General features: G+C 36.7%; 1 protein-coding gene and 1 long non-coding RNA gene across 3 annotated transcripts; both read left to right on the top strand.

Moving 5' to 3' along the window:
- The first annotated feature begins 94 nt into the window (after positions 1-94).
- On the top strand, positions 95-3,474 carry LOC145738203 (uncharacterized). The gene is made up of 5 exons (XR_014180639.1): positions 95-821; positions 1,231-1,607; positions 1,660-2,311; positions 2,365-2,475; positions 2,889-3,474. It is a non-coding gene; the product is annotated as an uncharacterized LOC145738203 (long non-coding RNA).
- Positions 3,475-4,234: 760 nt separating this feature from the next.
- On the top strand, positions 4,235-22,747 carry LOC145738209 (uncharacterized). 2 transcript variants are annotated; one of them, XM_081993059.1, is made up of 6 exons: positions 4,235-4,588; positions 4,641-5,581; positions 5,640-12,620; positions 12,685-12,967; positions 13,040-13,283; positions 22,431-22,747. In XM_081993059.1, the coding sequence occupies exon 3, from the start codon at positions 8,419-8,421 to the stop codon at positions 9,538-9,540; it is 1,122 nt and encodes a 373-aa protein (XP_081849185.1). In that variant the 5' UTR covers positions 4,235-4,588; positions 4,641-5,581; positions 5,640-8,418; the 3' UTR covers positions 9,541-12,620; positions 12,685-12,967; positions 13,040-13,283; positions 22,431-22,747. The 2 variants fall into 2 exon arrangements, with proteins under 2 accessions (XP_081849185.1, XP_081849184.1); XM_081993058.1 differs by having other exon boundaries at positions 12,685-13,283.
- The last annotated feature ends 4,108 nt before the right edge of the window (positions 22,748-26,855 follow it).

Raw genomic sequence — 26,855 nt, forward strand, 5'->3', positions numbered from 1 at the left:
ATCCATCCCAACCTAACCTTGGGGATTTAGTTCATTTTTATTTTTTGTATTTTTATATTTTATTTTTATTATTAATTTTTTGGGGTAAATATTTTAAGGCACTTGGCCAAAGTTCGCGGCAACCCTTGGTTCAGGTTGCCTTTTATTTTTTTATTAAATTAAATTTAAGGTTTGTCTGTTTGACCAAAAACAGTCTGGCATCCCGGTGTTTATTTTAATTTTCTTTTTTTTTATAAAATTATTTTACTTTATTTTTGTTTTCAATTCAGAGGCCGGTAGACGGCCGTGACTATAAAAAGTATTTAGAGTTAAATAAAGTAGAGTCACTTTTGAAAGGGTTTTTTTTTAAGTAAAGTTTTTTTATTTTTACTTTATCATAAAGTAAAGTCATAGAACTGGTCACGGTCGTAAAGGGTTGATGGTATGATGATACACTGACCGAGTTCACTCTCTAAACTGGGTGCATACTCAACAGGTCAAACCAGAGCTGACATCACCCTTTTTACCTTTTTTTATATATTGGCATTGTGTTGCGCAGTATATTGCCCCTGAACATGGACCAAGAGGACGATTTTCTGATTAGTTTCAATGAACTCGACCCCTTGGTAGCATTCCCCCTCCAATCTGATAATCCGCCTACACAGAATCCCCCTGTCTGCTACATGGACAACGTACCGCCCGCTACGGCCGGTCGTTCGATTGCGTTCCCCGGTTCGGATTTCGGACTGGCTGCCGGGGAAGATCGTAGTTTTTTTTTTCGGCCGGAAGAGGCAGTGTCCGCGACAAAATAGAAGAAACTGGAAAATTATGAAAACAACAAGGTGAGGAGGAAATTGAACCATAACACGTGAAGAGACCATAGTTAAAATGTATAAAAAAGGAACATAAATGTTTAGTGTTTTCTTGTTTTTTTTTAATGTGTCCTAAGGAATAGAGCTTTAAAAATTAAGATAAAAGAAAACTTGCAGTACTCTGCAATAATTCAATTAAACAAAAATAGTAGTTTGAAACGAATACAAATATTGTGTCATTATTGTATCTATTGAACACAGATCGTTGTGTGCTTGGTTGTGTGCTATTTAGGCGCGGATTCAAAATTTATAAAAGCTCATATATTTTTGCAGCCAAGAATTTGATTTTACATTTTTTAAGTAAAATGAAGGTGATGCAAGAATAAATTAAAAGCTGACTAGAAAATCGCAAAAAAAAAATTTAAACGTATTATTTCAGAGTTTGATGAAACAAAGCAGTCTTGACGATCAAGAAGCTTTGGGAATGGAATGGAAAATCCCCATGCCAAGCGAAAATGGCGACAAAATTACTGATATAGAGTATGATAAAAGACGACCGAGCGATAATAATGAGGCTAGCCAAACGTTTAACAGTCACATTTTAAATATGTACAACGTGCAAGTATCACCTCCTCCGCAAGATAATGCACCCATTGCAAAAAGACTACCTTGCAAACCGAAAGTTTGACAGAAAAACATAGAAGCATTTTTGGATGCCCCCAGGATAAAGTTTTTAGGATACACATCACTTGGTGATTCTGAAACGTTATTCCACTAATTCAGCCTATTCTCGACAGAATGGGAATTTTGAAAGAGGTGTGCAAACTCTCTAAGAATCGCATGCTAAACTTAACAAGAGATATTTTAGCTTTCGTACACATCTCTAGCTGAGCTCCAAATTAAGACAGAAGAGGATATAGCTAGAAATCCAATATCGACTACAGAGCCTGAAATGGAGGACAATCCAACTGAGAATTTGTACTATGTTGCCGAATTTACCTCAATATATGATTGCTTAATTGAAAATCATCGTCAACTTCCAAAGCTGAAACTGACTCAATCAACATTATGGCTGACGTTTTGCCAGGGTTTTGAGATTATGTTGAATTATCACGCTAATCTATTTTTTTTTCAGAATGACCATTGACGTTTGTTGTCAACAGACCTACAGAAACAACATTTCTATTATTAAAACACTTTAAACTAAAGATGGAGTGAATGCAATATTTTTTTAAGAAATTTAAAGCTTAAGAAATGTCACGTCTGACTTTCATGATTCCATTCGACGCTTAAGAGTAGTCACGTGACCTTTGTAACTGAATTCAATAATTAAACAAATCACGAAACATTTTTAGGTTTCCTGTTTATGGTAAAAATGGTAACGTGACCTTAAGGATACTCTCTTGATTGCTACATTGACAGCTAATTTTTTCAATTAAATTTGACTTACTGTTTTTTTTTCCGTTTAGATGCTTGTGAGTGTTTAAACCGGCACCGAATTGGTAACGTAAAAATAAATGGTAAAGTATAACATAAAAATTTGATGTAACTTTACGTTTTCAAATTTTTGAAGATGCAAATCAAATATTTGGGAAGACAGTGGTGTAAATCCAACAAGAAAACCATTAGTACATATATCAAAAAGTTTGCCAACGCCTTAGCGACGACTGGGCTTACGGCAACGGTATGTATATTCACGTTTAGAGGTTGTTATGTAAATAATACATTTATGCAAGACCATGGAATTTCCAAGCTGAAGAGTGCTCTCTCAAAGCTTCAGTAGATCGGTTTAACAATCGTCGTTATACACATTTATTGTTTTGAGTTGGGAAGTTGAATTTTTTTTGGGTTAAAAATTTTTTTATAACAACAAGTTTTATTTTATTTTTATTTTTTTTATTTTTATTTTTTTTATTTTTGCTGCTAATTGTGGGGTTGTAGGCCTGCTCAGTTGAGTGTTGGTAGTCACGTTGAATTTTAGGTTATTAATTAACCTAATTTTTTTCTTTTTGTATCCGGGTTAGGCGTGTTTATTTTTTGGGTTTTTTCAGGGTTTTGGGTGTTGTGTTTTTTTTCACGGGGTGGAAAATTTTCTAGTTTCAGGTTTTATTTTAACCGGGGGTGCTGAGCGTCCGGACGACAGTAGCAGCTCCCCATTACCTAAACTAATAACCCAAATCCATCCCAACCTAACCTTGGGGATTTAGTTCATTTTTATTTTTTGTATTTTTTATATTTTTATTTTTTATTATTAATTTTTTGGGGTAAATATTTTAAGGCACTTGGCCAAAGTTCGCGGCAACCCTTGGTTCAGGTTGCCTTTTATTTTTTTATTAAATTAAATTTAAGGTTTGTCTGTTTGACCAAAAACAGTCTGGCATCCCGGTGTTTATTTTAATTTTCTTTTTTTTTATAAAATTATTTTATTTTATTTTAGTTTTCGATTCAGAGGCCGGTAGACGGCCGTGACTATAAAAAGTATTTAGAGTTAAATAAAGTAGAGTCACTTTTGGAAGGGTTTTTTTTTTAAGTAAAGTTTTTTTATTTTTACTTTATCATAAAGTAAAGTCATAGAACTGGTCACGGTCGTAAAGGGTTGATGGTATGATGACACACTGACCGAGTTCACTCTCTAAACTGGGTGCATACTCAACAGGTCAAACCAGAGCTGACATCACCCTTTTTACCTTTTTTTATTTTTTTAAATACTGGCATTGTGTTGCGCAGTATATTGCCCCTGAACATGGACCAAGAGGACGATTTTCTGATTAGTTTCAATGAACTCGACCCCTTGGTAGCATTCCCCCTCCAATCTGATAATCCGCCTACACAGAATCCCCCTGTCTGCTACATGGACAACGTACCGCCCGCTACGGCCGGTCGTTCGATTACGTTCCCCGGTTCGGATTTCGGACTGGCTGCCGGGGAAGATCGTAGTTTTTTTTTTCGGCCGGAAGAGGCAGTGTCCGCGACAAAAAAGAAGAAACTGGAAAATTATGAAAACAACAAGGTGAGGAGGAAATTGAACCATAACACGTGAACAGACCATAGTTAAAATGTATAAAAAAGGAACATAAATGTTTAGTGTTTTCTTGTTTTTTTTTAATGTGTCCTAAGGAATAGAGCTTTAAAAATTAAGATAAAAGACAACTTGCAGTACTCTGCAATAATTCAATTAAACAAAAATAGTAGTTTTAAACGAATACAAATATTGTGTCATTATTGTATCTATTGAACACAGATCGTTGTGTGCTTGGTTGTGTGCTATTTAGGCGCGGATTCAAAATTTATAAAAGCTCATATATTTTTGCAGCCAAGAATTTGATTTTACATTTTTTAAGTAAAATGAACGTGATGCAAGAATAAATTAAAAGCCGACTAGAAAATCGCAAAAAAAAAAATGTTTAAACGTATTATTTCAGAGTTTGATGAAACAAAGCAGTCGACGATCAAGAAGCTTTGGGAATGGAATGGAAAATCCCCATGCCAAGCGAAAATGGCGACGAAATTACTGATATAGAGTATGATAAAAGACGACCGAGCCATAATAATGAGGCTAGCCAAACGTTTAACAGTCACATTTTAAATATGTACAACGTGCAAGTATCACCTCCTCCGCAAGATAATGCACCCATTGCAAAAGGACTACCTTGCAAACCGAAAGTTTGACAGAAAAACATAGAAGCATTATTGGATGCCCCCAGGATAAAGTTTTTAGGATACACATCACTTGGTGATTCTGAAACGTTATTCCACTAATTCAGCCTATTCACGACAGAATGGGAATTTTGAAAGAGGTGTGCAAACTCTCTAAGAATCGCATGCTAAACTTAACAAGAGATATTTTAGCTTTCGTACACATCTCTAGCTGAGCTCCAAATTAAGACAGAAGAGGATATAGCTAGAAATCCAATATCGACTACAGAGCTTGAAATGGAGGACAATCCAACTGAGAATTTGTACTTATGTTGCCGAATTTACCTCAATATATGATTGCTTAATTGAAAATCATCGTCAACTTCCAAAGCTGAAACTGACTCAATCAACATTATGGCTGACGTTTTGCCAGGGTTTTGAGATTATGTTGAATTATCACGCTAATCTATTTTTTTTTCAGAATGACCATTGACGTTTGTTGTCAACAGATCTACAGAAACAACATTTCTATTATTAAAACACTTTAAACTAAAGATGGAGTGAATGCAATATTTTTTTAAGAAATTTAAAGCTTAAGAAATGTCACGTCTGACTTTCATGATTCCATTCGACGCTTAAGAGTAGTCACGTGACCTTTGTAACTGAATTCAATAATTAAACAAATCACGAAACATTTTTAGGTTTCCTGTTTATGGTAAAAATGGTAACGTGACCTTAAGGATATCTGTATTATATCTCTTGATTTGCTACATTGACAGCTAATTTTTTCAATTAAATTTGACTTACTGTTTTTTTTCCGTTTAGATGCTTGTGTGTGTTTAAACCGGCACCAATTCTAAAGTATAACATAAAAATTTGACGTAACTTTACGTTTTCAAATTTTTGAAGATGCAAATCAAATATTTGGGAAGACAGTGGTGTAAATCCAACAAGAAAACCATTAGTACATATATCAAAAAGTTTGCCAACGCCTTAGCGACGACTGGGCTTACGGCAACGGTATGTATATTCACGTTTAGAGGTTGTTATGTAAATAATACATTTATGCAAGACCATGGAATTTCCAAGCTGAAGAGTGCTCTCTCAAAGCTTCAGTAGATCGGTTTAACAATCGTAGTTATACACAAGTGCACGTAAGTTTTATTACTCCAGTTTTATTAAAAAGACTATAAATCTTTTTTTACCGGATAGTGAATTTGAACCTATTGACAACAGTTGTGAGCGAGCCACTACGGCTTGTGGCTTGAATAATAAATATTTAAAAGTGCTGAATAAACACGCAACTTTCTCCACAATATATTTATTAGATCCTCAAATTGTGGAAACAGTCATAACGCCCTACATGTTTCGAGCATATAGATGCTCATCTTCAGAAACTTCCAGAGGATGATGGACAGGTTCCGATCAGGACTTCCTGAGGTTTTCATGTTGGTGTACCTAGACGATTTAATAGTAATATCGCCAAGCTTTGAAACGCATTTAAAGGACATCGAGGCAGTGTTTCAACATCTCAACAAGTTTAAACTTAAACTTAAGCGATCCAAATGCTCTTTTTGCTGTGTTTCAGTGCGATATCTTGGACATCGAATAACCCCACAAGGAATACGACCGGATGAAGATAAAGTAGCTGCCATTAAGAACGTGGCACCTCCAAGAAGCGTTGAAAAGTTATTGACTTTTGTGCAGACCTGCTCGTGGTTTCGCCTCTTTATTGAGAACTTTGCACAGCTCTCACATGTTTAACTAAGAATAATGCTAAATGGCAGTGGGGTCCTAGCCAATAAACTGATTTTGAGAAACTTAAGGAGCTGTTAAGATTATCCCCAATACTCCGACAAGCAAATCCAAACCTGCCGTTCACACTTCGGACAGGCGCAAGCAACTACGCTCTTGGTGCATGTCTGCTCCAGGGGGAGGGCACGGACGAACGACATATCGAATATGCCTCCAGACTACTCACATCAGCTGAACGTAACCACAGTACCACGGAACGTGAGGCATTAGCAGTTGTCTGGGCAGTACAGGGTGAGTCATCGATAGAGTAAAGTCCATTATCTCATTTGTTTGGAGAAATACAAAAAAAAGTTAAGTACAAAAGTTTTAGAGAATATTAAGATGCATAATTTAAAATTACTTTTGCATATACAGGGTGGTTCATAAAGGCGTGGCATGTAAAATATTAGTTTTTTAAAAAAGCATCCCCTATTTTTTTAAACATTTTTGGATTCTCCATGAAATTCTACAAATATTTTGTTAATAATGTCATATACCTAAACCTAATAGATTATCTAATGAAAGACGACCGATAAAAGTAAATAATCATATATCCAATCATCCAATAATGGTAAAAAAAGGTATTGTAAAAAGTTTATTTGATAGAGCCAAAATTATTTGCAATAATGAACAATTTAATAAAGAAAAATTATTCATTAAAAATGTTCTAAAAGAAAATGACTATCCTGAAACATTTATTAATAAATGTTTTAGGGATTTAGAACATCCAAAACAATCTGGAAATCAAAATCAAATTTTACCTTTTACTAACCTTTTTATTCCTTACATTCCAGGTATTTCTGACAAAATCAAACAAATAGCTAAAAAATATAACATCAGAACAATATTTAGAACTCAAAACACATTAAGATCACACTTAACTAAAACAAAACCTTACAATGAAAATGAATCTACAAGAAACGTGATATATAAAATTCCTTGCGAATGCAATCAATTTTATATTGGTGAAACCTCCAGACCTTTAAAAAAACGTATTAAAGAACACCAAAATTATTTAAGAACTGGAGACTTTCACAAATCTAATATATGCCAACACGCGTTTGATAATGATCATAGAGTCAAATGGAATGAATGTAGTATCATAGACAAAGAAACTTTTTCAAAAAGACGTAAAATAAAAGAAAGTGCATATATTAGATTAAACCATGACTCCTGTGTTGCTACATCCTCTATTAATATTGACCAAACTTGGTTAAATATTCTAGAGGAGGAGGTAACACTTGGTCATATCAAACGTAACTGAAATTTCTTGTAATTTTGTTTTCATTATAAAACCCACCTTTCACTACAACAATAGATAACTTTTCCTATTGGAATGACAAAAGTCAAAATTTATGTCAATTTTTATTGACAAAACCCTTCTCAGAGTTCCATATTGAACATTATCAGGTTTAATATTTATTAAGTTGTTGTTTTCTGTGTTCTGCCGTTGTGTTTTTTCTTTTTTAGATTCTCTGAAGACGGTGGTAGATTTTCCACCGAAACGTCAGCGTTTTTAGGTAACAAGACCGAGCCTAAGTCAGTGGTCTTGTGTTGGGACGACTAGGTTAATGTTATTTTCAACTTAGTTGAAAATAGTGCGAAATTCCATTTTCCCAACAAACCTTTTTTGTGTGAGACAGAAGACCCAATAAACAAAGGAGAAAAAAAAGATTATCTAATATTTCAATTTTTTAAAAAAATTATTACTTTTTACTATTTCGGAAAATTGACTGTATCGACATTGTTTCTAAAAGTAAAATACTCATATTTGGTAAGAACGTTCTATAGAGACGACAAAAAAGGTTTATGCAAATAAACTTGCGTTAGATGCTAAAGGGCGTTCAATTTTTTAAAATCTATTTTGACAAATTCATCTTAAGAAATTTCGATTTTTTTAAATGGAACACCCTATGTATTATTATTTTTTCTTATAGATTTTCCCAAACACTTCAACTTTTATTAAGTATGACATATACCTAATTTTAATAGTTTGCGATTTATTTATATTTTTCCATTTTTACCTTTGTTTTTTGTTATCTTAACTAAACTAAGTTTTTAACTTTTTTTACAACACCTGCATGATATGCAAGTGTTGTCAAACTTTTACATGACAAATAAGTAAGTTTAAATTTTGTTGTAAGTGACGGAGAAAAATAGAACAATTATGGATTTTCTTAAAAATTAATTAATTGATATGATTTATATATTGGGAGAGGCGGAAAAAAATTGTCTGCTGGCAGTAAGACTTTACAAAGCGAAGTATCCTGATCGACGCCTACCATCTAGACAGTCCTTCCAATGCTTAATGGAACGTTTTGATGCTAGTGGCAGCGTTGAATATCAGAAACGAAAAGTGGTAAACCGCAATGTTACCAATGAGGACAATGAAATGGAAGTATTACTTAATATAGAAGATAATCCGCAGGTCAGTAGCCGTCAATTAGCCAATTTATGTGACATATCCCAATCTACCGCTAATCGCACAACTAGAAAATACAAATACCATCCTTACCATATGGAACTACATCAGCAACTTTTAGATCGTGATTTTGCACAACGAGTAAACTTTTGTAATATTGTAAATGAAGCAGTAGAAGTCGATCGGAATTTTTTGTTAGCTACTTATCGCAGTAATGGAGCAGTTAATCGACATAATATGCACTATTATTCAACAACTAATCCCTTCTGGGTCCGAGAGGTGCAACATCAAAACCATTGGTCCCTTAATGTGTGGTGTGGGATCAAAAATCTTCGCGTTATTGGTCCTTACTTTTTCCGCGAACCACTTAACGGCCATAGATATCTACAGTTTTTGCAAAATGAATTACCCCAGCTCCTTGAAGAAATTGACAACAATGAAAGAGAACAAATGTGGATTCAACACGACGGAGCTCCTGCTCACTACTATAGGGCAGTTCGTGAATTTTTAGACAACCGTTACCCACAAAAATGGATCGGTAGGAGTGGATTCATAGGGTGGCCCCCTCGATCATGTGACTTAACGCCTTTGGACTTTTTTTTATGGGGCTACATTAAAGACCGCGTTTATGTGAATCCCCCTACAACACCAGAAGATATGGAATACAGGATACGCAATGCCTGCATGACAATAACACCTGAAATGCTAAGGGCCGTTCAACAAAATATACTTAAAAGACTTAACATGTGTATTCAAGTAGCCGGCCATATATTCATTATAGAAGTTCCGTGGCTATATCGAAAACTCTATGGTAAAAATTCAAAGCGATCATCAACCACTGCGCTGGCTGATGAATCTGAAGACTCCAATGGGCCGTCTTGCCAAGTGGGCCCTTAGCCCGCAAGGATTTAACCTTCATATTGACTATATCCCAGGGAAAAGAAATGTCATAGCTGACACGCTATCGAGGCCACCACTCTCTGACATTGAAGAAACGGAGTTAGTGAACATGGTGTCTACGGACTTTCCAACTAAAGCAGCTAGCGACATCAGAAGAGAACAACTAGCTGACCTAGAAAAGATTATCCTCGGATTAGAAGCCTTAGAACCAGGTGTTGACCTTAAAACTTGGTGTAAACGTGGTTACATTATGGTATATGGCATTTTGCACTGCTACGCCCCAGAGATCGACGAGGAAGAACCACAACAAGTTGTACCAAAGACACAAATCCCGGATGTACTCAAGGAATATCATGATTCTGAACTTGCCGGATACCTAGGAATTGAACGTACCTACCAAAGATTAGCAGCAAGGTACTATTGGCCTAGTATCAGGAGGACTATTACTGATTATATTGGACATTGCATCGTGTGTCAACGCTTCAAGCCAACTAACCTGAAACCCGCAGATGCACTACAGACTCCTGCCATGGTCACAGATTTGAGGTAATGTCAATAGTCCTCTTTGGCCCACTGCCGGAGACTAAAGAAGGATACCGGTGGATTTTCGTCGTTAAAGATATCGCTTCACGCTGGGTGGAGCTAATTCCTCTCAAGGTCGCCTCTGCAGAAGCTGTTGTCCGAAGCTTCATAGACGAAGTTATACTCAGATTTGGAGTCCCAAGAAGAGTCATTAGTATTAGAGATAATGGAGCTCAATTTGTTGGATCAGTGATGCAGCAAGTAGCCTACTGTCTGGGTTTCCAACAAAATCTGATTCCTGTTTACCATTCAGAGGCAAACCCAGTTGAACGAAAGAACAGAGACTTGAAGGCACAACTAGCAAGGCTTACCTCCTCGAACCACACCCAGTGGGTGACCAAAAACCGTCAGATTCTCCATGAACACTGCTCAGTGTGAGAACACTGGTTTCACCCCAGCTTACCTCACCTTTGGTAGAGAAATGCGAACACCAGATTATGTACATCGAGATGTGCAGTGATTCAAAACGACAACTTCGTCCCGCAAATTAAACCATACCTACGGACCTTAAGCCTTACATTACAAGAAGCACGTGACCAGCAGGAAAGACATCAAGCTACAAGAAATGGCTATCAAAATGAGACAAGACGATCATGCAGCTTCAGAGAAGGAGACAAAGTCTAACTTGTTCTGCACACTTTAAGTAATGCTGAAGAAGTATACTACAAAGTTTGCTCCTAAACGTGACGAGCCTTACCTGATACAGAAGACGGTCAGCCCTACAACTTACTGCATTTCATCACTTGACGCTCCTGAAATTACGCTGGAAAAATACCATGTAAGTGATTTAGTACCTTACAAAGAACCAGAAGAAAGGAGACCCTAAACCCGAGCGGCCATTGCGTCCTCGAGGGAGACACCGTAGACTGTCACCATTGACCAAAACTAACTATGCAGAGAACCCCAGGTTGGAAGAAACAGACGCACAAGGGGACGAAGAAGACCCTGATACCTCTCAAATGAACTTACCGATGACGACCTTCCCACTACCAGTGACAGCCCAATGGCAAAGGATAGCCAAAATATCGATATCGAGGAGAAAAGACGACCCCGACGACGACTGGCTCCAAGGACATGTGCCTGGTGTTCATGGGCTATTACCTGCTAAAAAGGGGGAGTCTGTAACGAGAATAATTCCCACATCTCTATTATTTTGGTTGCCGGTAGAAAAGGCCTTTGTTTACATATTAACACACACTATCTACTAAGTCGAAACGAACGATTTTGCATTCGATCGTTTTTTTTTTTGGATTCCCAACAACTCTACCGTCCATTTTGTTTTGCTCCTCTTCTCCATGTAAAAAGATAGCCGGCGCTCAGTTCTACCATACTATAAGGTACGTTCCACGTTATTTATAAGCATTATTTTTTAGACTTTCAACATTTTAGCTCCTGAAAATGGGTATTTCTGTACCCGAAAATAGTTGAGCCGTCTCTTTATTTACCTTTCGGGAGTTAATAAAAGTTTTGTAGAGAAGGCTTTGTGTTACTTTCCCTTGTAAATTTGCTTTCAACTCCACTTTGAGAAAATGGACTGCTACTTCACTTTACAAACTGTTAGCCGAGTATTCTTGGTACGTTATTTCAAGAAAAGTCTACTCAGAAGAAAACTTATCCGCTTGGACATTTGGTTCGACAAAAAGTGCCTTAGAAGGGGTTTGACGCCGGATACGCTCTTGAGGGCGAACACTTAATCATTAAATTAAGGTTGATGGTGACAAAGTTTCTCAATGAAGCCGCCCCCCATTTCCTAATTAAAAAGGACCTTCTGCTCTTGTGGCAAAGCTAAATGTAGTTTTTTACTAATTTATTTCTGTCTAAACAATGTATTTTGTGGTGATAAGAAATAAAAGCGGAAAAACGCCGGAGTGCGAATTTACCACACCAAAAAAGAAAACACTATGGAAATAGCAAGAACAAAGATTTATTCTTCTTCACCTCGTACTAGTGATTCAGATTTGCTGGAAGCTCAGAATCAAAAGAGAAATACTAGACCGATAAGACGAGTATCTATGTAAAACTATGTTTTTATGTATTTTGTTTAAGAACAATTTGGATGGTCATTGTCAAACATTCAAAACACTTTCTGTTAAAATGGAAAATTATCCATATTTTGTTGCTCTGTTACGTACGAAATAGAGTTTTCGTCCGTAACTCGTTTGGTTTGTGTTTTTAATGTCCCTGGGCCTAGTTACACTAGTAGACCGATTCCGATCGCTTAAATCCTCCAATTGCACTTTGTGCACATTTTGTTGTAAATGTGGGTGCGTGACCTGATAAGGTGCCGTAGTCACGTGATTGGTTTCGATTTTTGTCGGGGAAGCATCGGTTTGTGTCACGTGCCATGTGGCCTATTTAATCACCCCACTTTGTGATATCGGTCTCTTTACCACTACAGCACCCGAACTGCCGACATATGCCTTTTTTTTTTCTGAGCGGTGTGGCGCGTGTGTGACTTTGAATTTTTGATCCGTGATCATCTGGCCGAATTACAGGTAAATTTGGTTTTGTTGTTAGTTCTTTTGAATTATTTTGTATCAACCCAATTTTCCAACACAGCATTGTGTTCGGCCCAACCGGAGATTCAAAGACTTTCCAACCGGAAATTCAAAGACTTTTCCAACCGGAGATCCAAACACTTTCCAACCGGAGATCTAAGGGCTTTCTGACCGGAAATCTGAGGGCTTTCCGACCAGAGATCTGAGGGTTTTCTGACCAGAGATCTAGGGGTTTTCCCGACCGGAGAACTTTTAATAAGCCTAACCGGGACTGCTTCGTCCAGAGTTTTCCGGACCAACCCACGTGTTGGAGAAGCCGACCAGCGACCACAGAGTTTCAGAAGGTCAGAGTCGAACCACCACAATTCCTCACTTGATTTAGTTTTATTTAATTTTATTTTATTTTTATTTTTTAGTTTATATTAGTTTGCTCTAAACAACTTCAACACTTGTCATCACCTCTGGTCATCTTTTTGGTTGCCGGAACAAGTGTTGAAGCTGTTTGTTCGTTTTCCCTGGTGTTCTGCTGTTTTCTGGCTTAGGTACCTGTCACCAGTCTCTGGACCCCATTTCCTACCTGGAAATCAGCGGCGTCCACTACTGACTACTGGGGAGAGGATACTGGAGGTTCCAGGACCCGAACATCGTCTTTGAGAACTGGTAAGGGCAGTTACAGTTTGGCACTGGGAAAACTTTTCCTGTTTTTTTTTTAATTTATTTCAAATTTAACTTTCTTTTTGTTTTTTTAATTTTCCCGGCAACTTTTTGTAAAGTGTGTAAATATTCTGTAAATTGCAAATATTGTAGTTTTGTTTTTTTTTTTATTTGTAATGTACACGTGTGCATATACAACAAATGGTTCGTTTGATTTCCTGCAGTATATCCAAGTGTGTTCATTTATAGCCAATTATGAACTCATGCAATTAATTCACGACCTTGAGCAATCAATTTAAAAAAAAATTTTGAAATCTCATTAACGTGAGGTGCGGATTGAACACGCTTGGATCGTGGGTTATCGGACTGCCTTGTTTGTGCATGTGTATTTTTGCATGACTACAGTATTTGCTTAATTTTTTCACGGTGCCAGACGTGTTGATAGTTTAAGATATTTATTCTTAAATTAAAGAGTGTCAAGTTTGGAATTGCTGGTTTATCGTATTATCGTTGCATTTTTACCTTTTGCTTTGCTTGTGACCGTGCCAATCTATTTTTAGACCGAAGTTTCAGGTTTGCCCCGTTATCTTAAGTTTTTTTTGTAGTTTTACCTATAACATTGTGGTTGGGTTTTGCAGTTAAAAGTGCGAATTAATTTTCTCTTTTGGTAGAGATTTTATTTGTACTGATTTGGACAATTTTAATTTTCCTTAATTTGATTAAGGGTTTAATTATTGATTGACTGATTTATTTGATCAGTTTTGAGTAACTTGGATCACAGGTAGTGATCAAGTTTTTGATTGTTGTCCAAGTCAGTTGTTTTTGTTGCGCTTTAGCTGTAAAATTTATATATCACTTGTGTTTATTTAGTTTTTGGGGTTAAACTAGAAATTTTAATTATGGCTCTCCAAATTAATGCCTTGCAAGCCCATGAGCTAGATTATGAAATTTCCATCAGATCTATTAAGCCATTGGGTACTGTTGATCAGAGACGTAAAATTTTGAGGGGACTGTTGGCTCAAGAAAATGCCAATCGTAGTATTTGTCAAGTGTCGAACCCATTTGAATTTGATTTTGATGAAAAGGAGCTGGTGTTATCTATTGCATCAATTAAGGTTAAAATAGTAGGTTTCACCGGTACATCTAGTGATCCTTCGTACAAGAACATTTCAACTCGGCTCTGGCATGTCTCAGGCCGACTTAATCGTATGAATCATACTTCTGATGAGGAAACTCAAAGGCAGAATGATTTATATGTTGAGATATTAACTTTGGAAGGTGATCTCGATGCTAAAGTTTTTCCAGCTGCTTCAACTCCTCTTGACCCAAATTTGGGTTCTGTCAGTTTTAATGCTAATGCAGTTAGTCAGGTTGTTAGCAAGTCTGTGCCTGTACATAAATGGGGACTGCAAAAGTTTACTGGCGAGGGTTCATTAATGGCTTTTCTTGAAAAGGTAGAAATCTTTAGAATGTCTCGTGGCTGTTCAACAGATGAGGTTTTTGCTTCTGCTGGAGACCTTTTTGATTCGCAAGCTTGGACGCGTGACCACTATGATAGAAACTTATTTGAAGAAATCAAAGCTAGGAAACAAAACCCTAAAGAACCAGTTTGTTTATTTATTAGTTCTATGGAGGGTCTTTTTAATCGATTAACTGAGGCTCCTTCTGAAAAAGAAGTTGTAGACATTATCAGAGAAAATTTAATGCCGGATTATGTTAGGACTTTGGCATTGCATGACATAACCGCTGTTAGTGACTTGACTTCTTTGTGTAAACGAATAGAGAACAGTCTCTATGTTTCAAATCAGTACCGACCAACTACACATAGAGGTAATTTAATGGAACCTGAGCTTAGTAGGCCAGGCTTTTCTGGAAATATTAGTTCTGTTTCCTCCAGTGTGGTTTGTTGGAATTGTAGGAAACGCGGTCATATAAACACTGAATGTACTGCCGAAAGGAGTTTGTATTGCTACGGTTGTGGTAAAGAAAATTTTACGAAGTCCAACTGTCCTAATTGTTCAAAAAACGTCACAAGACCTGGCAGGAAGACCAACAATCCTTCTGTCAGGTCGACAAAAAATTCTCAAAAGAAAGAGAACAAAAAAGACAGTCAGTAGTGACTGATCTTTTGGATTGGCATAAATGGTTGGACCAAGTGAAATTTTTTATGTCTGAAAAAGTTCCTATTGTTGGTGATAGTCAAGTTACTGAAGACGGTGCGTTGTTTTTGTCCACGAAAATTTCCGTTAACCCTGTTTGTGCTAAAAAATCGTTTGATGACCGTCCATATTTAAATGTTAGAATTTCTGATTGTTCGTTTTTGGCTTTGATCGATAGTGGTAGTTCTATCTCTATTTTGGGTTTTGATGGTCTGCAGATACTTAAAGACGTAGACTTATGTTTGACAGAAGATTCGTCATTTCACGACACTACTGCTGACGGAAACTTACAGAGTTTGTCAGGTTATTTTTGGGCTGCTATAACTTTAGGTAATGTTACCAGACTTTTGAAAATTTTAGTTATTCCTTCTTTAAAACATGAGTTGATTTTGGGCATTGATTTTCTTAAAGCATTTAATATTCAATTAAATTTTAGAAACCTGTCATATCAATCAATCTTTAATTCAGTGTCTGTTATAAATAAGATTCAGTCTGCTGAAGAGTTAACTTTGACACAGACTGAAGAACTTAATAAGATCAAGGATCTGTATAAAACTATTGCACCAAAAAATAAATTGGGTTTAACACATTTAATTAAACATACCATTAACACCGGTAATGAAAAGCCAGTCAAACAGAGACAATACCCATTGTCATATGCAATGCAAAAGTGTCTTAACGAGAAGGTGGATGAAATGCTGGAACTTGGTATAATAGAACCTTCTAATTCACCTTGGTGTTCGCCTATGTGGCTTGTCAAAAAAAGTGATGGCTCATTTAGAGTGTGCTTGGATGCCCGGAAGCTTAACTCTGTTAGTATTCCTAGTGCATATCCAATGCCTCTTATTGATTCTATTGTCACCAAGGTTCGAGATGCGAAGTTCCTGTCTTCAATTGATTTAAAGCAAGCTTTTCATCAAATTCCACTTGATGACACTTCAAAAGAGTAAACCGCTTTTGCAGTGCATGGTAGAGGGCTTTTCCATTATAAAGTTTTACCTTTTGGATTGAATGATAGTCCCCAAAGTATGTGTCGATTAATGGACATGGTTATAGGACCGGCTTTAGAGCCTTATGTATTTTATTATCTTGATGACATTATTATTGTCACACCTGACTTTGACACACACTGTGAGATTTTGAAGAAACTATTTATGCGTCTTAGGGATGCTGGTTTGACTATTAATTTGGACAAAAGTCAATTTTGTAGGTCGTCTCTCAAATTTTTAGGTTATATTGTTGATCGTGATGGGCTTAGGACCAACCCTGATAAAGTTTATGCTATTTTGGATTACCCTGTTCCTAAAAATACTACGCAAATTCGTAGACTTGTCGGTTTGATAGGTTATTATCGTAGGTTTCTTAAGGATTTTTCGTCCCTATGTAGTCCAATTACCGATCTTTTGAAAGGGCGTAAAAAAGGTCAACCTATTGTTTGGACCCCTGAAGCAAACATTGCTTTTGCTAAAATTAAAGAGGCACTTACTACTGCTCCTGTTCTTGCCAGTCCTGATTATACCAAGCCTTTTAGTTTAATGTGTGATGCTTCTGACACAGGAGTTGGCTGTGCGAACCCTATTGCCTATGCGAGTAGAACTTTGAACAAATGTCAACGTAAATATACAACCACTGAAAAGGAATTGTTAGCTGTTTTGTTTGGCATTGAAAAATTTCGATATTTTTTGGAGGGGACACATTTTACGGTCCATACTGATCATTCCTCTTTAGTTTGGTTGAATAACATGAAAAATCCTTCTGCTCGTATAGCTAGATGGATTGTTAAGTTATCTCAGTATTCATTTAATATTGTGCATAGAAAGGGTGTTGGCAATTGGAGAAGTTTGGAAGATGTTGCAGTTTTAAATTTGACCAATCTAATATTGGATATGTATGGCCTTGGAAATTTCTGATAAAGTGCATAACCCCAATACAGTTCAGGAATTATCTAACATCTATGAAGAAGTTCGGAAACGACTTCATAAATCTTACATTCAAAGTAAACAATGTTATGATTTTCGAAAGAGAGATGTTAAGTATCATGTTGGAGATCAGGTCTGGAAGAAAAATTATGTTTTATCTAAAGCAGTAGACGGTTTTGCTGCCAAGTTGGCACCTAGGTACATTCCGTGTACTATTTCTAAAGTCCTCTCTAATTTAGTATACCGTTTGGTTGACAGGGATGGAAATAATTTGGGAGATTGGCATGTATCTGACATTAAACCGGATGTGACTTTAAGTGACGAGTCTGAGCATTCTGATGCTCATTCGTCTAACTCCTGATTATTGAGATTTAGTTTTTGTTAGGATTGACTCTAACTTTGTATGCAATTCCGTTGGTTTAATAGGTGTACACGAATTGAGTCGGTCGTATGTTTTCTAATTGATTGAATCCATAATGAACAAGTTTGTGTTTTCTTGTTTTGGTGATAATGACGTTTGTTACCTAACACCTTTTTCAATAAGTGTCATTATTAAGGGACAGTGGCGGGTACTTATATTCTCAAATGTTTAATTGAAAGATTCTGTGGATACCGTATTACCCAGAATAACACATTTTAACATCGTGTATCATTTTTAATTTAATTTAATTTGACTTGTTTATTATTGGATTTAATTTTTTCTCGATTGTGACTTTAATTGATTGATTTTCCCGCTTTGGATACTCCCCTTTATTTGTTTGTTTTGGAATGAGTGTTACCGTGTGGTCAGGGTTCCTGGAATGATTTGGGAGTGTCAGGGAGTATATTTTTCCTCAATTGTGACTTTATTGATTTTTCCCATTTTGGATACTCCTCTTAGTTTTTTGTTCAGGAACGAGTGTTACCGTGTGGTCAGGGTTCTTGGGACGATTTAGGAGTGTCAGGGAGTCGATTTTTCTTTTGCTCGATTTTGTCAATTGTTTTTCCCCGCAACTTGTATGCGTTAATGTTTAATCTTGCGTACATGTAGGGAATTTCGTTTTTTTTCCTATTCTCTATTTTGTCTTGTTGTCAGTTTTGACAATTTACCTGATTTTGACTTTTACCGAATTTGACTTACTTTGTAACCACTTTGCTTTGTTGTAAAGGGCTGAGCGGAATTGGGTGCCGCCATGGTCACTTAACCTCTAAGGTTTTTGGGAGGGTAGTTCATGGGGGGAAAGTCTTAGAGTCCCTGTAAGTACCTTAATGGCCCTGGAGTACGGAGACTTTCTACTGTGTTCGACCTCAGCCCCAATTGCTTGGTTGAGTGGGATTTGGCGTCAGTGGTTTCGTTCGGAAAACCCCAGTAGATTTATTTTTTTTTGTGTGGTTACTAATACACTAACCGTTCGGTGTATTTTTCGGGGTTTCTAGAGAGGGTTCCTATCAAAAACCTTTCCTTTTGTTGGTGGACGATTGTCTTCTCTTTCCTGTTAGTTTTCTTTAGTTCATTTCCACCTGCCAGGTGATTTGTTTTGGTTTTTCTTTCTGTGGTTTTCCTGAGCGTTGAGTCCTGTCTCTGTTTATCTCTACCGAGACCAATAAAGGAGGTTTCCTCTCACATAACGAGGTTTACACAACGTTGGTTTCATGTTCAACCCCGTTTTAATTTTCTGGACATAAACCGGTTAGAGATTTGTAGGGTCATGACGACTTCTCCTGGGAATATTGTTTGAGTGGGAGACTGGAGCGAGTCAACTGGTACCTTGTTTTTTTTTTCCTCTTCAGAGCTACTTCATAGCTGTGATGAGCTTCATTGAAAGGTTGTATGCCTCCTTCAAATGGTATACTGGCGCCCATCATGTGTTTTCTTGATTTTGGTGGTTTATCGTCTTTTGGTTTGCTTTTCTTCAGGTCAGTTTCGAGGTGCTTTTTCACTTAAAAAAAAATTAAACAAGTTTTAATTTTTTAAGTAATTTTTTTTTTAAAAAAACACTTAACGCTTTTGTCTGGGATATGCATCTGCAAATGCTATGGTTCATTGTGTACATTTACATCGTCGATTTAATCGAGTCGTTTGCTGCCGTAGATTCGAGGTTATAATGTCATGTTTAATTTATGAGTCCTTCTGGGTTCATCAATTAAACTGACTCACCACGTTAAACGTCGCGCCGGGATCTCAGTTTTAAGGATGGAATCAAACACTGAATTTTCTATTAAACACTTAAATCTATTGACCAAACATTTATAAGTGGATCTGTACAATACAGTCGTAAACTAACACACTAAAAGTTAATAATTCAACAATTGTACTTACATGAATACATAAGCTAAGGACTTAGCATTTTCTGGCGGCTGGCTTAGTCACTATCGTGTTGGAACAATCTTGAAGAATGGGCTACTCAACCTGATCTTCTTTCCTTGAGGAGAGTCGACATCTCGACTTCTTGGTTCAGCTGGTCGCACTACTGTCGATTGGTTCACACTCATCCAATACTGCTGAAATCGGCGTATTTTATACCCGATTGATCGGCTGACGTAGTTTGTTATTGTTCGTCGCCTGTTTTTCATATTTCTGTAAAGCAGGTGGTGGTGACTCATCACCGATACGATGCACTAGGTGCATCCTGGTGCGACCTTGCCTCGTGCGCTTAATATTTCGCAATCCTCGAATATTCTTATGTTTTTAAGTCAACAAGTCCATCTTTTGAATTAATGGATTTTCCATTCGTGACATATGCCTCCGCCCCAGAAAAACTGGTCGCCAGTTTTATATGAACAATAATTAAAATTTTAACAAAAATAAAAATATATCATTTAGCCTAATACAAATTTAAAAGTTACATGTGTACATACGAAGACATTATAATAAATGGTTAGTAGGTTTACATATGTGAGTATTCCATAGTACTCAGTTAAGTTTGTCCAAGGACACTGGTTACAATCATTTCTTAATAATAAGTTAGTACTTATTCTAACAAGAAACCAAACAAAATCTTTCCTTTCCAGTAACTATACATAAACAACATTATGCACTTTTATTTACCCTAAATCCATCCGGTTCTGGCAATGGCAGAACAACAAAAAAAATACTTCAACACTGAGAAAAGTTTAATAGAGGCTTAGTCCTATGAGCCAAACCTCACATCTCACATCACTGAACACCATTATGATTAATGTTCCATAAATGTTTGTGGTGTGGGTCGATTATTTAATCGATGATTCGGCTAGCTTGGACCTCAGCATCAACGTACATTCTCAGGCCCATCGTGAATTCCAATAACGATAATAGCTCATCATAGTCTGCTTTGGCTTCCTTCTCATATAGTCCTCAGTGTTACATGAAATATAAGAACAAAGGTTAATATGTGCTACTTAAGGCTTAATATACAACATCATGTCTTATAACAAAATTATTTTTAGCATCATTTTTAACTCTTATTTATGTGTTAGTATATACGATCCATTTTCCATTCCTAAAAAATAAAAAACGGAACGTCTGAAATTTATTTCCCTAATGCTGTAAAGCAAGGATTTCCGTATATGCACTGCGCGAACAAAATTAGTCATGTAAACAACTTGAACGGTCGTTTACTGTTATCATTATTTGTTATGTTAGTCGTTCGTCATCAACCAACAAGATTGTCGGAGCGTCGTGTCAGGAATATTCGCCTCAGCGAAATTTTTTATCGTACCTTATTAGTTCATAGCGCTAAAAAATAATTGGATTAATTTCATGACTAGATTATTCTCGTTATTTGGGTTTAACATGACACCATTATACATTCCAATATTTTTTTTATTTCAACCACATGTGTATATTATGCTTGTATCAATATATGTATATACATAGCTATTAACAATAATAAAGTATTACAAAAACAATAATAAGCTAATATAAATATAGATGTAGACCTCATAGCTGCTGATAAGTAGCATATGGCCCCATGTTCTCAAAAGGTTCTAATTGCGTGATAAACAGCTGTGTTACTGCGTGTCCAAGAATTTCTTCAGTTTGTCGATGATTAATGGGCCCTCCTTCTTGCACCTGCGCCAGGTTATCCGGATTTGGGCACGATGCCGGATTGCGGACAACCTGACTTGCGTGTGATTCGGGTGGTCCCATAAACGTTTGTCGTCCATATGCACTTCCTGCCATAACAGAGGGATGCGCTAGCAGTGTCAATTTCTGATGTTTCTTCCGTATATTGTGTTAGAGGTACTGTTGATACCCGAAATTGATGTGTCATATCCGGTATATAAGCATGCGGATATGGCGAATGACCCGGTTGACTCAAAAATTGAGTTCTCCCGTACACACATGTAGCACAAGGACATCGTTGTACAAATACATCTTCCCATGCCCGCCAAAAATCCTCAGGTCGATATTGTGGTTGTTGGGGTGATATGCATATTGCACAATCACATGTCAGAAATGGAGTGCCCCCATGACGCACCTTCTCGTCAAGTAGAAGTATGGTATACTCCGTATGTATGATTTGAGTCCAAAAGCCGAGTAGAGATTTCGTAATCCCTAATAGTTGTATTGGTACAACTCGATTAAAGTCTTCTTGCAGTTCCTACAAGTGGTACAGTGCCAATTTGTATAAATAAAGTTTGGTGTTTATCTCAGTAACACACCTAATATAAAACAAAAAATTCACAATTCATTCCATTTTTGGCACTTTCGCGAAACTTATAGATTAACTTTACCCGAGTGTTACTTCAAGACCGATTTCTAAAATTACACTGTAAATTGTTTTCCTATTTGGGTCTATTTAAACCAATCCGATAATTAGTCATTCTTCATAACTGCGCGTAGCGATGAATTAAATTTGTCTTATCGCTCGCGAATTAGTTGCTTTCTTCGCAAAATGCATAAACAACTATATGTTCAAGGTGATTATTATACCGACAATATTAATTTTTCCATTTATTTATCTTCAATAACAACATTCAATATTTTTATTTTCATTGCATGTAACCATTTATATTTTATAGGGAAAATTAAACTGATATCTGTTCTTGAATTTTAAGAATTTGCGCAATAAAAATTTAGACGCAGATAACAGAATAAAATCCGATGGATCTAGATGGAGCCTGGAAATCAAGAAAAAGGACGACGCCGTGGACGCGCCCTCATGGCCTTACTGGCCGCAAAACGAGCCCGGGAGGCAGCGCAAGAGGCCACCATCCGAATGGGACCTGATCCCGAGGCTGGCCCCTCTGAGGCCAGTGGGATGGAGGTCCCCTCCGAACCTCCTAATCCCCCGCAGGAGTCGGCCCAACAGGAAGAGGAACAAAACGTTCCCCCACCGATGGAGGCGTCCCGTTTGACGGTCGGCGCTATAGGTGCCCACGCCAAAACCATAAATTTTAATTGTTTTTTTTTCAATAAATAATTATTAAACTAAAATGCTTGTATTACTTCAGCTCAGGGATTCCTTCTGGTGTCCATGGGTCATGGTAAGGTAAAATTCTGCTTACATGGACTACTTTTTTTCAGTTTTAGATTTTTGTGAAATGCTCTTTCGTATTTCATAGTCCAATTGAAACTAATTTTGATTTATCAGGAAAAATTCCATCTTTCGAAATTGTATAACCAAGAATATTAATTTTTTCCTTTAAATACTCACATATTTAGGTTTTAATGTTAGGCCTGCACTTCGAAGTCTATTGAAAACTCTACGTAATTTTTCCAAATGTTCTTCCATTGTTTTAGAAAAAAAATATGATGTCATCCATATAAATCAGAACTTCCTTACATTTTAAATCTCTAAACACAACATCTTCTAACTGTTGAAATGTTGCCGGGGCGTTACATAATCCGAAAGCCATTACATTAAATTCCCATAGCCCGTGACCTGGAGCTGTAAAGCTTACTCTCTTCTTTTACTTTGACCTGCCAATAACCTGAATACATGTCTAACGATGAGAAATATTTGGCGTTTCTTAAATAAGTTAAAATATCCTCAATATTAGATCCTGACCACGAATTTTTTACGGTCACACCATTCAGTTTCCGATAGTCTACACAAAAACGAGTTTCCCCTGATTTCTTTTTTACAATACAACGGGGCTCGCCCAGGGCGAGTTCCTTTGCCTTATTATGTCGTATTGTTCCATTTCTCATATTTGTTTATCTATTATCTCTCTTTCTTTTTGTGCCACTCTGTAAGCTTTCTGTTTTATAGGTTTAGCATTCCCTACATCAATTTCATGTTCAATGACATCGGTTTTTCCCATATATTTTGATGTTTTTGAAAAAACGTCACTATATTCTGAAAGTAATGTCTGCAATTTGTTACACAATTCTGGGTTCGTTATATTACTTAGATTATGGTCATTCATGGCAATCATTTCTTCATCATCTTCAGTTTCATCAATACAATGAACTGGAATTTTTGTTATATCCATTTCTGTATTTTTCTCTAAATAACCGATTGTGGTATTTTTTAATATGAACTTCTTTAAAACTCATATTGTTAATTTTGATGTACCATTTGTCATCTCTTACAAAAATATTTAAACAAATCAATCCTCTTGGTCGTAAGTATTTATCGTTCTCGATAAAGCAGTACTTTGTGAACTCGTGCGAAGATAAGGCGCAGTTCAGTCGTACCGTTATCTCGCGACCAACCTTGACCATGTAGTCGGTTGCAAGTGCAACCTTAAAACTTCGCGCGGTTGACTCAATCTCGACGTTTGCAAATACTTTATTAGTATCTTTCATTTGTTCTATTTTTCCCATGTTGTTGTTGACATTTTTACTAAAATGTAAAATCAATGTGCCAAGTTCATGGTATAATGTCACAGTATTGGTATTATAGTCAATTAATGATTTTTTACTAGCCAAGAAGTAATGTCGCAAAATTAAGGCTTTTGATAAACTTTGCACCACTAGTGCCTCAACGGAATCAACTGTGCCATTAACTTTTATAATTACCTCAGAATTGCCGAGAGGTTGAACTGTATAACCTCCTGCTGTTATCAGTTGTATATTGTCTTGTAACCGCCTCATGTTACTGATATAATTTATGTCGACTACATTTTTACAAGCTCCTGTATCAAGTAAAACAGGGACGTTATCTTTATCGTTAACTGTGATATGTACTATTAATGTTTGTTTAGAGACACCTGTCGTTTGGGTTTCTCTGGCCTTGAGGTGCATTCCTTTGAAAAGGCCTGTTATTGGAGTTACAAGACACGTGACCGGTCCTACGGCAATCAATGCAAATAACCCGGCCGTCGTGCGTTCTCGTATGAGGCAAATAATAATAATTATTATTATTATTATTATTTCTCCAGTTTTGATTAGAAAACTGATTTCTGTCCCTATTAAAAGTATCAGGGTTCTGGGGTTGTTGCGAACTGTTTCTTACAAATTGTCGCCCCCTATTGAATGAGTTGTACCTCGGACCATTTTGATTTGGCCTAAAATTATTCACCCTTGGAACATAGGTATTTCGTGTCTGATTTTGAACTGTATTTGAAAAATTTCTATTAAAAAATGTTCGTGGCCTGGTGTCATTCCCGTTCCTTTGCCGGTTTGTTGGGTTATTATTGCTACTTTGATTTCGACTGTTCACTGCCGCAGATACTGACAATAAAGCTGTTCTTTGTGTCATTTGATTTACTAATGTTCTTTCTTTTATATGGCTTAGCTTAATCACCAATTGCTTTAAATCGTCAAAATTTCTGTTGCTAGAACTTAGCAAATAATACATCTCATAATACGATGGATGCAAACCATTTTCAACCATTTTCAAACGCATCAAAAGTCATTTCTGGGTCAATCTCGTTTGCGATTGCTAATAGATCATAATAGTACTTTTTTATATCCTCGACGTCTTGCTGTTTGCGAGTGTTTAATCGAAATTTTAACTTTCTGAGTGTCTGTTCTCCTGAAAACTCTTTCAAAAAATCTGATTTTATATTTAGCCATGTTTTCATCTGATTTTCTGGCTCACTAATATAATTACCAAACCTTGTATGGGCTGGACCTTCCAAAAAATTAGCGAAATAAGATATTTTGTGATTTTCTGACCAGCTATTTACAATCGCTGCTTTTTCGTATTTATTCACAAAAATAATGGGAGAGTCAATAGAAGGGTTAAATGTAGGTGGACATGTAAACTTTGGGGTGGCTGGAGTTTTTGGCTCAGCCAAAGCTGCCTGTAAAGTCATGTTAGCCATTACTGAAGTATCGTTAGGGCGTATCACACGGTTTCTCTCCCGAATTACAGGGGGTGGGCAAGGATTATTACAACCTTGTAATAAGTCTGTGGGGCGGGATGAGGTAAGCTTTGGTGGCACTACCACTTCTAAGGGACTTTCTTGCCAAGGCCCTTCTGTTTCCCGCGGTTTTGTCGACAGTCTACTCAATGAATCTCTTGGTTTGAAATAAACTCCCGTGGATTGGGGCTTAGAAGTTGAAGCCGAGGCTTGGGGAGTTTGAGCTTGAATGCTCACGACAGTTTTGTCAAGAATATTTTCTTCGTCCTCACTGCTTGTCAAACAAACAACTGAACTGGGTTTGTCAAGCTTTGTCCAACTGTGATGCTCGGGTCTGAAATATTTTAATTCTTTTATCACTTTTTCTGGGTTTCGACCTTTAGCAATAGCTTCACGTAACACGAATTTTTATTTTTCCGACAAACTTTGAGCCCTACTGCGAGTTTTTACTCGATCTTTGTCACTCGATTCACTCATGAACAATTTTTATTATGCCAATGACTATTTAAATTCATGTAAGTGTTACGTTTATTTATTTATTTACATATTTATTTTATTTTTAAATATTATTAAATTTATTTTTTAACACAAGTTCATTTATTCCGAGCAAATTTCTTTGCGAATTTTGCTTATTCATCAAACTAATAATCTTCTTAACGCTAAAATACACAAGCATTAATACCCCCATGCACAAAAAAATAATAAGTAAAATTTCCTTAGCTCAGGACTTGCTTTTGATTACGTATTCTGACGGATTTTAAAAGAGTTGGCAATTGGGATCTGCAAAGTTTTGTGTGATAAAATGCAAGACGGTAGTACGGGATTTAAGTTTTCACAGTTCCCTTACAGTTAAAATTGCCAATCCGAGTTGATTTTCTCTAACACGTTTTAGGCCACAACAACATCTAATCTAGGTTGAATATGTTATGAATAGCAGTTGTCTTGGTTACTCACCAACTTGTATTTTAGGCCTGTTTGGTCCGGATTGATGATGCAGAGTTTTTGCCTATCGACCCCATCTCTTTTCCTGCTCTGTCAACCGGCACTCTGTACACATTAAACTTTTACCAGACAACTGACACCCATCACCCGCAGTGTATTAACTGCTTAGCAGGCTGACGATCACCAAGTTAAAGAGTTTTGGGTTACTTAGCCAGTTGAATTTGCCACTTTTGAACTTACACAAACAGCACATCTAAGAGGTGCAGCAGTTCAGCACATAACCACCACACAGCACATTTTTTTTAATAGCTCATATATCTAACAGTGGCTTCTACAGGGTG

This window comes from Ips typographus, linkage group LG15 (assembly GCF_016097725.1).
Source record: "Ips typographus isolate SLU linkage group LG15, UJ_Ityp_2.0, whole genome shotgun sequence".
NCBI lineage: Eukaryota > Metazoa > Arthropoda > Insecta > Coleoptera > Curculionidae > Ips > Ips typographus.